Source organism: Echinops telfairi, unplaced genomic scaffold (assembly GCF_000313985.2).
Source record: "Echinops telfairi isolate 266 unplaced genomic scaffold, ASM31398v2 ScPeMD7_2;HRSCAF=8, whole genome shotgun sequence".
Lineage (NCBI taxonomy): Eukaryota > Metazoa > Chordata > Mammalia > Afrosoricida > Tenrecidae > Echinops > Echinops telfairi.
Genome location: NW_022103898.1, coordinates 23,965,967 through 23,977,916, shown reverse-complemented (window position 1 = coordinate 23,977,916; position 11,950 = coordinate 23,965,967). Strand labels below are relative to the sequence as shown.

Sequence of the window (11,950 nt, the reverse complement as noted above, 5' to 3'; positions counted from 1 at the left end):
GCACTCTGTACTCACTTTGATTATATACCAAAGCTTTCTTATAATCTCCCCACCACACACACACACACACACACACACACACACACACACACACACGCTTCAGCATGGAGTGTCCATTTGCTTCTGGAAATCCACTCCAGGGTGAGAACTCCCTCAGCAAGTGACGCTCCCACGCCCTGTCTACCTTCAGCTTGTCCTTGGCTGCAATCTGCTCCATGTAGGAATTTTCCACCCACACCACCCCCACCTGCCCCTGTGCAATGTAATGTCATGCAGAAGACTCAAAGGAAAAGGTAAAAGGATTAGCAGATTGATCGATGGAAGATATTAATGCCCTTTCATGTCGGGTCAAGGAAGGACTTGATTTCATCAAGAGAGAGGGTAGCAGGAGAATAGATCGCAAGTATTCCAAAGAGTCTCTGGATTAAAATCCTATTAAACCCACATTGGCTGCTTCTCCGGGAGGCATTTGAGAAGGTTGGGATTTCTTTAACATGTCACCATAATTAACCTTCCCTTAAGCTGTTTTGGGTGGGGGACTTTAGCAATTAAGAAACTGAAAACTTTCATTTTCTATCACCCATGCGGCCTTTTGAACGGTTTAAAGATGAGAATGGAATCGTTATGCCTCATTGATTGGAGGGGTCCAGCTCTCCCGCTTCAACCTGCTGTCAGACCTGCCTGGGGAGCTGAGCACCTCAAGATAAAGGGCATTTTGTCCAGAGAAAGAATCAAAGGCTCAGCTCTACCGCGATGCTTTTCTTCCTCTAATCGTTCTCCCGCGGAGTCCCAGGGAAAGAGCAACCCACCCCCAGTAGAAGATCCATCCCTGGACCAGACTCCCCTTCACAAAATATACCCGGAAACCCAATGGGCCCCTCCTCCCCACAGCTGGAAGGTCAGCCAGGCGCATGCCATCAGCAGTGGTTCACTTACACGCAACTTAAGGTCTCAGTTCTGTTGCACCTGGGTAACACATTCGGCTGCCAGCCAGAGCCTAAAGGTCCAAGTCTTCCAGGTGTGCTGGTGCATGTCCTTCCAACCTTGGACAAAGGCCTGGTGGCTGAGTTCCCAAAACAAACCCAGTCCTCCAAAACTACAGGATAAACATCACTAATAGAACTGAACTGCGCTTGTGAAGAGTGCTGGAAAGGCCAATGATTCATTTAATATACATATAAATATATTTAATTAAATTAATATATAAATATATAATTAATATTGCATTACAAATCCTTAATATACATCATTAAATGCATATATTTAATTCTGCTCTGACACAGGCGGGGAGTCATGATGAGTCAGCATCCTCTCAGACATAACTGGTAAAAGAAGATCAGCAAAACAGCTACAGACGGAGGCAACCATTACGGGATGAGATGAGAATCACCCGGACAAAACCCGGGTGGGGAAACATGTACTTTTTAAAGGGCAGCCTTCACAGGTTTTCCAACTGTAGTTAAAACCCCAGCTCAGCTTCAGGGACAAAAGCGCTACCACTCTGAGCACAGAGGTGAGGGACCCTGCCAAGAAACCAAGGCAGGCCACACTGGGCCTCTTCAGGATGCTGTGTACCCTCTGAGTGAAGCATAGCCCCCTTTGTTTTTTTAAACCCCCCCATTCACTGAGTCCTTGCAAGTAAATGGTGAACAGTGGCACGGGCACCAAGTCCTTCAGCCTGGCTTCAGGGGGCCCCTCTCCCTTGCCAGACCCTGGGCTCTTTAAACCCAGGCTGTTTTCACCCTCTCTCCCCAAAGCTCCTACCACAGTGCCTGGAACACAGCATGCGCACACTGTCTGGAAGCTGCACACCAGCCAACCACACTGTGCCTCGAGGCAAATCATAGTCTTGGTTCATCTCATGAAAACTCCCAGGGGACCACACAACTTCTGAGGAAATTTTTCCAATCTCAGACTCTATGCAAAAGTAGGTGTGTGGCTTGTGGGGGGATCCCTATGCTCACACCAAAGTGCCCGGGAAGGTGGTGCAGTTTGCCCTAAAGGTTGGTAGTTCAAACCCGTCTTTGGCACCATGGAAGAAGCGTTGGCTTCATACTGATTTCAGACAAGAAACCCCATGCTGCAGTTCCACTCTGTGCCAACACGGGGGCCTCATGAGCTGGACCTGCTGGTTCTTGGTTTGAGCTGTATATGTTTGCGGGCACTCAGACCATTATAAACCAGAGTGCTCCTTAGAGCACATACTTTGGACATGTTGTCAGGAGAGACCGGTCCTTGGAGAAGGACACCATGCTTGCTACAGTACAGGGGTTGCAAAGAAGAGGAAGGTGCTCAACAAGATGGATGGCTACAGTGGCTGCAAAAAGGACCTCAAATATCACGCCATTGGTGAGGATGGCGCAGGACCCAATAGGGTTTCCTTCGCTTGTGTGTTGGGTCACTAAGCACCAACTCGAGGGCCCTTAACCAGAACAACATACCACTGTTTATAACAATGAGAATCCAAGGTAAGCGTAGAGCACATCCTTTCAATCTTTAAAACATGCTCTGTACTGAACTCGGTGGTTTACTTGTGCGCTTTCATCTGTCCTGTAGGGTGGAGACTTTTGTTACTTCCTGTTGCATACAGTGGCAGACTTAGAGAGCCAGAAAATTGCCCTGAAGTGTGCCCCGTGTGGAGCGTTCCGGTTCAGGGGTCTGAGCTTGACCACAGCTCCCTGAGGAATCTCCCTGCACACCCTCCAGCCCTTCAGCCAATCTGTATACACCTTCCAAGGCTCCCCAAGATACTGCCTGCCTGACAGCCCATTGCTTTGAATTCCCGGCCCCCAGGCCCCCGCCCGCCCAGTTCCACCTGCTCCAACCACAGGCAGAGCTGCCCCGGGATCTGACTAGCCCTTTGTCCTGGAGGCCATGTCGCTCCTGTTGGGAGCAGGTGGCCGGAAAAGCAGGCGAGGGCAGTCATCAGGGAAGCAGCTTGGGAGGCTGATGGGGAAAAACAGGGAAACTGGGCTGGGCATGGCATTCCCAGGCCTCACTCCCCAGGGACCAGAGCCCATCTGCACAGCTGGCCCTTCACCTTCAGCTCGGGCAGAATCCTGGGCTGGACTTCCTTGCCTTGGGGACAGGAAGCCAAAGGCAGGACAGGAGCAGTCCCCACCCTAGGCCTGGAAGCTACCTTTCGGATAGTGTTTCAGGGGTCTGCTTCACAAGGTGGCACCTGTCTCCATTTAAAGCACCTCTCCTATTCATGTGCTCTGTTTAGCGACAGAAACTGACGTCCTCTTGCCCTACAGCCTTCAACCTTTTTAAAAGAAATATTTGACTTTAACATGGAAATACTAACGATTGGGTTATTTAGAGTAAAAAAATAGTTTGTCTGAATATGTTTCAGTCCTAAAAGAGCAGCCACCTGTTCTTCTATATCCTTCTCAGGGTGACCGCAATGATGACAACAACGGCATGCTGTCAATTCAGCCCATGCCATGCACCAAGGAACCCTGGTGGTATCGTAAGGCCAGCAGTTTGAAACCACCAGCCTCTCCAGGGAATAAAGATGAGGCTTTCTGCTCCATAAAGATTCCACAGCTTCAGAAGGGCAAAGGGGCAGTTCTCTGTCCTATAGAGTCACTATGAGGAGGATTCTACTTGATGGCAGTGGGTTTGGTATGAATTCTCTGGGGTCCCTTGGGTGGTGTACGTAGTTTAGTACCTGGATGCTAACTGAAAAGCTGTCCCTTTGAATCTACCCAGAGGTGCCTCCGAAGAAAGGCATGGTAACCTGCTCCAGAAATCCACAGCCACGGAAACCAGCGGAGCATTTCTAGTTTTTATCTATGGGGTTGCCACGAGTGGAGACCAACTCAAGGTCAATTTCTAGTCTTACAACTGACCATAACATGTTAAGTACTGTTCTGGGTGCCTTCCTTACATCTTCTTGCTTAACCTTCCAATAGTCTTCCAGGGTTGGTATTCATTTGGGCCATTATTAAAATATATATATTTAATTTTATAATTTAAAATTTTTATATAATTTTACTGCGGGCGCTTGCAGTTCTTATACCAATCCATACATCAATTGTCTCAAGTGCCTATGTTACCATCATTTTCAAAACATTTTCTTTCTACTTGAGCCCTTGGTATCAGCTCCTCTTTTTCCCCCTCCCTCCTCTACCCTCTCACCCTCGTGAACCCTTGATAAATTATCAATTATTATTATTTCCATATCGTACACCATCCGCTGTCTCCCTTCACCCATGTTTCTGTTGTTCATCCCCCTGGGGTGGAGCAGTTATATGTAGATTATTGCAACTGGTTCCCCCTTTCTCCTCCTCCCTCCACCTTCCCGCAAACCTCATGGTATCACTACTCCTATTACTGTTCCTGAGGGGTTTATGTGTCCTGGACTCCATATGTCGAGAGCCCTGATCTGTACATGGGGCCACTATTTTATGAAAAAATGACAGGGTCCTTGTGTCAGTAAGCTCCTCTAATTCTCACCTGTATCTTTCTTCTTGTCCCGGGAAAGCTCATGGACAGTGGCACCGATGTCGTGCCTCAGGATCTTGATGATGTTGGCCAGAGCAGGGATGCTGCGTTTATCCAGAAAAGTGAAAAATTCATATTCGTCTTTCTTTGACCGCGAAGGTCTGGATTCGATGTGGGTGAGATTGACATCATTCTCCTGGAAGGAAACATTGGGAGCGTAAGTGGGATAGCCACCAGGGTGGTCAGGAGGAATCACAGAGGGGAGAAGTCGTGAAAGGAGAAAGCCAGAGGGAAGCTCACTGAAAATGAAATGTAGAGATTGAAAAGGCAGGCTCGTTCTAAGAGTCAAAGCAAATACTTGTGGTGGCAAAGGGGGTCTACATTCTCTCCTGCAAAGCTAAGAGACAAAGGCAAGAGGTGAGAGACAGAGTTCAAACATCCTTTTCCCAAACGAAATGTCATGGAGCCAATCAAGTCGACAGAAGCACGACTGGAACTCTTTGAATGGGCCCGCGGAAGTCAGCTTTCCTGGATTTAAATCGAAACTCTAAGAGGCACGGACTGTGAGACCTGAAAACAACCTGCTCTGATGTTTCTAACCCTCAGTTCCCTCTCTCTGCTTTGAAGGTCTTACTGATTCCTCCTCTGAAAACTTGCGGGGCACATTGGAAGAGATGATATGAACACCCTGGCTGGCACACGCACAGAGTAAATGCTCAGTAAAAATAACCTAGTGTGTTGTTGTTGTTGTTGCTGTTGTTGTTAAGTGTCATTGAGTCAAATCCAACCCGCAGCAAACCTACATGCCATCCTTACAATGGTCCTTCTGTTTGAGCCATTGTTCCAGCCACTGTGCGATCTAATGCACTCATCCTTAGGAGTTTTTTGGGTTTTTTTAAAACATTTTATTAGGGGCTCATACAACTGTTATTGCAATCCATACACACATCAATTGTGTAAAGCGCATTTGTACATCATTCTCAAAAACATTTTCTCTCCACTAAACCCCCGGCCTTTGGTTCCTCATTTTTCCCCTCCCTCCCCCCTCCCCCCTCCCTCATGAGCCCTTGATAGTTTATAAATTGGTATTTTGTCATATCTTGCCCTGTTATTTAGTAAGTTAACTAACACATATACATGCAGCACTCATCGTGCACCAGTCATTGTCCGGCACTTGGGATGCACAGACCAAGATGCTTACACTCAAGTGTGAGAGGGCTAGTGACAAATACAATCAATAACTCTCATATATCTTACAGTAAAGACTCCTTGGAAGACACAGTTGGTGAAACACTCCACTAGCAGGTGAAAGGTTGGCGGTTCAAATCCATCTAGAGGAAGGAAGCTCGGAAGACAAGCCTGGCAATCTGTTTCCCATGGGCTCCCCCTTGAAGACCCTAAGGGATGGCTCCAGTCTGCGCCCACAGGTTTGCCAGGAGTCGGAAACGACTCAACGGCAATGAAGGACCCAAACAGGGATGTACACTAATGAATAATCAGTGCAGGGCTGGGTGGGGGCTCTGCGGTGGGAGCAAGCTGAGGTGTTAGACAAGGCAGTCACATGAGGGTTCATTGGGAAGATGAAGGCAATGTATCGGCCAAATGCGTGGCTGGAGCTTCAGGTGATTAATGGAAGGGACAGCAATGAGGCCAGGATGGTCAGGATGGAGAAGGTGAGGCAGGAGCGGTGGGAGACAAGATCAGAGGTGTCCCAAGGTGGAGGTAAGGCAGGGAATCATGGCAGATGTTGGGGAAATGTAGCTGGAAAACCAAATCTACTTCCCACACAGAAAACCTCACCACAAAAAACAGAAAGGAAAGAAAGCTTTGTTACAGGATGAGCATGAAACCAGATGAGAAGCCTCGCAGGCCAAAGCAGTCGCACCCTTTATGCTGTTGTTAGTAAGTGTCATCAAGGAGGTTCGGGCTCTTAGTGACCCTTGTACAGCAGAAGGAAACACTGGCTGGCCCTGGTCATCCTCACCATTGTGCTTATGTTTGAGCGTATTGATGCAGCCGCTGTGTCAATCCATCCTGTCAAACGTCTTCCTCTTTTTCACTGCCCCTTACTTTACCAAGCATGATGTCCTTCTCCAGGGACTGGTCTCTCCTGAAAGCACCCTTTATACGACCAAGTAAATGCAGCAAACCCGCTGCCATGAAGTGGATTCTGACTCAGGGCCACCCTCCATGGGGTTTCCACAACGGTGCATCTTTACAGGAGCAGACAGCCTCATCGGCCTCCTTTTGAGCAGTTGCTGAGTTTGAATGGTAAACAATCGCCAACAACAACGACACCTCACTTCAGAAGAGTCCATTGCAGTGCAGAATGACCCTGGAGCACAGCGCAGAGCTGCTCCATCAGGTTTCCAAGGCTGCAAGTCTTTAGGGAAGCAAAATGCTTCATCCTACTCCTGGGAAGTGGCTGGGGAATTCCAAGTGCTGGCCTTTCAGTCAGTAGCTGGGTACTTAACCCCTGCAGGGTGGGCTCCTTTATGCAAAACGGTGACTCATTCTTACTTAAATAGTCCTTGATAGTGGCTAAGTGTTCAACTGTTAGCTCTAAGGTTGTCCCTGAGAACCCATACAAAGGCACCTAGAAGGAAAGGCCTGGTAATCTACCCTGAGAATCCTATGGGACAGCTCTGTTCTGCACTCATGGGGTCACCCTGAGCCAGATCCCTTGATGACAAATAACAAGAACAAGGGCTGCCCTCAAATTAGGGCGCCCGATGGCTTCATCTGTTCGTTCTATTTTTCCATGAACTTTTAGAAGCCCCTCATGCCAGAAAGCTACTTACCTATGCTTTATTGCCTTTTAAATGATCTGACTCCGGATCAAAACAAATTATGGATAGTGTTGCAAAGAACAGGGATGCCAGAATTCTTCACTGGGCATGTGCAGGGCCCGTTTATAGAAGAGATGATTGTTGCAACACCCAGAGGAAACATCGTGCTTTAACATCAAGAATACGTGCATCGGGGTGGTATCCTCTGACCACGCTTACAGCACATGTATAGTGAACTAATTCAGGAACTTGACGATGTGAACAAGAAGACAGTGTCCGGATTGGAGGAAGGATCGTCACAACCCATGCAGATGATACAACTTTGCTGAATGCAAAGAGGATTTGAAACACTGATGAAGATCCAAGATTAGAGCCTTCAGTCTAAAAGATTACCCGTCTAAGATAAAGAAAACTCATAGCCTCACAACTAGACCAATAAGCAATATCATGATGAAAGAAGAAAAGATTAAAGTTGTCACAGAAGTAAATATACTTGAATCCACAATCAACACCCATGGAAGCAGCAGTGGAGGAATGTCTTTGTCGTCTCGGGCCAGTCTGGGGCAAAAGACCTCTTTCAAGTGTTAAAATGCACAGGTGTCACTTTGAGGACTGAGGTGCCCCTGAGCCAACCCAAGGCATTGTCCAATGCATGCAAATGCCCAAAGAAGAGCTGATGCCTTCCAATTGGGGTGTCCCTAAATAATATGAAATATATCACAGGCTGCCAGAAAGACCAACAAATCTGTGTTGGAGGGAGTCCAGGCAGTGTGTGGACAGCCTCAGAAACACGGACACACTGTGGGCACGTGATTTAAAGAGAACGGTACCTGGAGAAGGCCATCATGCTTGGTAAAGCAGAATGTCAACCCATAAAATGGATGGTCCGCTGCACACGATGAGCTGCCACAAGGGGCCGCAACATAGCAACAATTGTGAGGATGGCACGGACCCGGGGAGTGTTCCCTTCCATTGGCCTTGGGGTGGCTATGAGCCAGTATGAACTGGAGCTACCTCTGCATTAAAACCTCTAGGTATTGGGTGCTGACGAAGAACATGGAAGGTACCATGGATTTGCCAAAAGAACAAATCAATCTGTCTTGGAAAAAGTACAGCCAGAATGCTTCTTAGAAGCCAGGATGACAAGGTTTCATCTCACATACTTGACAAGAGAGACAAGTCCTTGGACAAGGATAGCATGCTTGGTAGAGCAGAATGGCCCTGTGGGTTTCTGAGACTTTAACTCTTTACAGAGTAGAAAGTCTCATCTTTCTGTGGTGGAGCAGCTGGTGGTCTCGAACTGCTGACTTTGTGGTTAGTAGTTCAACTTGTAACTGCTACATCACCAGGGCATCAGACAACCACCACCAGTTAGAGTAAACTCAGTAATTACGTTGCCATCTAGTCAATTCTGACTCACAGAACTTCCAACCACTGCTTTTCCGAGACTGTGACTTTAACAGAAGCTCACTGCCAGATCTCTCTCACGTGGAGCTGCAGTGGGTTTGCTGGTCACTTTTTGTTCAGCAGCTGAGGGTTTATCCACTACACCTCCAGAGATCTTTCAAGCAGCAAACAACCCAAACAGGCTTCCTTCCTGCTGGCTCTCCCAGATCAACCCTAAGTGTGCACGAGGCAGTTATTGCTTCTGGACTTTGCAACAGAGAACACAACCATTGGGGCTGCAGCTAGGTGATTCAGCAGCAAGGTCCTGCCTAGAGAGAACCTGCAGAGGAGGGAAGGCAGCTTCTCTGGCAAACAGAGGTTGTTCCCTTAACCGAGCAAAGAGCAGTGTCATCCTTCCTGGCTCAGGAAGAAAGGGAGGGGATAGATTTCACCTGCTATTTACCCAAGTCAGAACTTCAAAAGTATGACATAACCATTCCCTGATTTGTATAGAACAGGGGGCACAGAGAATGAACGTCCCTCTTCAGTGTTTATTTTTGGAAGAGTTTGGAAAGGTGAGTGGGGTGGAGGAAGTGCTGGGAAGCAAACTATTGGCTGTCAGTGCTCCCCACCCACACTCCACCCCTTGAATAGCCTCTTTCAGAGAGAAGCGTCACACTTGGGAAACTGGCACAAAGTCATTTGTGCCCCAGAATCCAGCCTTTAAATTGTAGACATCTAACTGGAGTGGGGTGGGGTATGGGGGGGAGGCGGGGCACAAATGGTTCAACTAACTGAAGGTTGGAGGGTTGGAGGTTCAAGGGCATCCATCTGGATGCACCTTGAAAGGAAGACGTGGTGATCTACTCCCCATCCCTTCTCCCACCAAAAGTCAGCCATCAAGAATCCGATGGAGTACAGTTCTACTTTGATCCACATTTCACCATGAGTCGGCATCAACTGAATGGCAAATGGTGACTTGGGGAAATGTGCCAAGTCTTTCATCACATTTTGCAAGTGGCCTAAATCTCCAACAATCAAGGAGGACTGGGCGGTGGTTGGGGGGGGGGGTGGGTGTAATCACCCAGGGGAAGATTATGAAGGCATATGACAGCAGACAGCGACAATGTGCACAGGTGTCACTCCAAGGTCTGTACACTGCGGTGGATGACTCTAGAGAAAGGACCTTAGGATGGGTTTCCTTTCTGCCTCCTGTTTTATTTCTTTTGTGTTGTTCAACTTAATTTTATTTTTATTCGTTTAGGAGGGCAAGTAAAAAAAGAAATTGCTACAATATTGAAGAAACTTTTATAAAATTAAAATATCAAAAAGTGACACTCTTGTTTTGAGATCTCTCCTCCATCGGGTCCACCCTGTCCTACCGGGCTGCCGTGAGTGGGAATCGGCTCAATGGCCCCGAGTCCGAGGGAGATCTAGACGCCTCGGAGAACAATGCTTCCATCTCTCTCATCCTCATTCAAAAGAGAAAAGTTCCAGAGCACCATGTCAGCTTTATTAATGGACACTCAATAAGCACTCAATAGGCTGTGCTTCCCATACCTAAGCATAGATCCGCATCCCCCAGGAAGTGCCCCACATTAAATGTTACGAGTCATTAATGTTGAGTTTCGCCCAAAATGTTCTCAGCAATTTTTTTTAGAGCATGTTTTTTTAAAGGGGTGAGGGAAAGACAGAACAAATCTTAAGGTGGGATTGGGCTAGAGAGAGAATTTCCTAGACCCAAACCTGCTTTACCTTGCAGTAAATAAGTGAGAGGGGAAAAAGCCCTAATCTATTTAGGAGGAGGACTAGAAGCACTTCAGGAGAAAGACCAACGATTGCAGCCTTCAGTATGAATTATAATTCGCTGTAAAGAAAACCCAAATCCTCACAACTAGACCAATAGGTAATATCACAATAGAGAAAACATTGACGTTGTCAAGGATTTGGTCTTGTTGGATCTACAATCAATGCTCATGGGAGCAGCAGTCAAGAGATCAAAATATACATTACATTGTGTAAATCTGCTGCAAAGGCCTCTTTAGAGTGTTGAAAAGCAAGGATATGACTCTGAAGATTAACGTGCACCTGACCCATGCCATCGTATTTTCAATTGCCTCATAGGCATTTGACAGTTGGACATGGAATAAGGAATTCTAATTCTGGGTAAGAATTTCAGACGTACCATGGACTGCCAAAAGAACAAACCAATCTGTCTGGGAAGAAATACAGCCAGAATCATCCTGAGAGGCAAGAATGGAGAAACTTTGTCTCACTCACTTTGGGCATATTATCAGGAAATACTAGTTTTTGAAGAAGAACACAAGGTTTTGCAAAGTAAAAACCCAAACCAAATTCACTGTCATCGAGTCAATGCTGACTCATAGTGGCCCCCAGAGGGTTTTGTGACTGTGACTCTTTATGGGAGTGGAAAGCCCAGTCTTTTTCCTGTGGAGCTACTGGTAGGTTCAAAATACCAACCTCTGCGGGTTGTAACCCAAAGCATAACCACTCCACCCCCAGTGCTCCCTTTGCAAAGTAAAGTGTTATGTACAAAGAGCAAGGCCTTCAACAAGATGGATCGACAGGCTGGCTGCAACAGTGGGTTCAAACAATGACCATAAGTGTGAAGATGGTGCAGGATCAGGAGGTGTTACATTTGTGGTGCATAACGACACCTAACAACCAGGGATAATATCCAAGATGCTCAATGGAATGTTCCAAGTCATCAGTCTCATACACAGACAGGAGCATCTGCTGATTGATACGACTTAGCACCATGCCCGCTTCATGATCATTGGTAGGTTTCCATTGTTAGAGCTATTGCATCAAGACATCTCAGTGAGAATGTCCCTAATTTTCTCTAACATATTACCAAACATGGTGTCTCTATCTAACAATGTGTCTTTCTAATGATGTGTCCAAATTAAGCAAGGCTACGTCTCAATATCCTTGCTCTTGGCTGTACTTCCTCCAAGGCTGATTTGGTTGTCCTGAAATCCGCACTATCCTCAGTGTTCTTCACCAACACCATGGTTGGCTCCCTTAGCATGGGACTGGGCAACATTGTTGCCCAATTCGGTTATACACGATGTCGCTGTGCGTCAGAGCCTACTCTATGATAACTAACAATAACGGCAATGAGGGATCATGTTCTTGGATCTCTGACATGCTCAGAGCTTTGTTCCTTTCCTGAGAGAATCTACCATAAGGTGCTAGCAGAGGTTGGCAGAGAAAAGAAAACCTCTTCTTTGCAACTTAATTCCCCTCCCTTAAGAAGCCTCCTTTTCATTTCATAGCCTGTACCTAAGAAGTAAAAAACTCCC

The 11,950-nt window shown here is 47.0% G+C and overlaps 1 protein-coding gene across 1 annotated transcript in view; it reads right to left on the bottom strand.

Annotated features, from left to right (window-relative positions):
• The window catches only part of PAH (phenylalanine hydroxylase), an 89,050-nt gene that overhangs the window by 59,835 nt on the left and 17,265 nt on the right, over positions 1-11,950 (bottom strand). Inside the window, exon 3 of the mRNA XM_004700348.2 lies at positions 4,462-4,645. Within this exon, the coding sequence (XP_004700405.1) occupies positions 4,462-4,645 (184 nt within the window). The remainder of the gene's footprint in view (positions 1-4,461; positions 4,646-11,950) is intronic.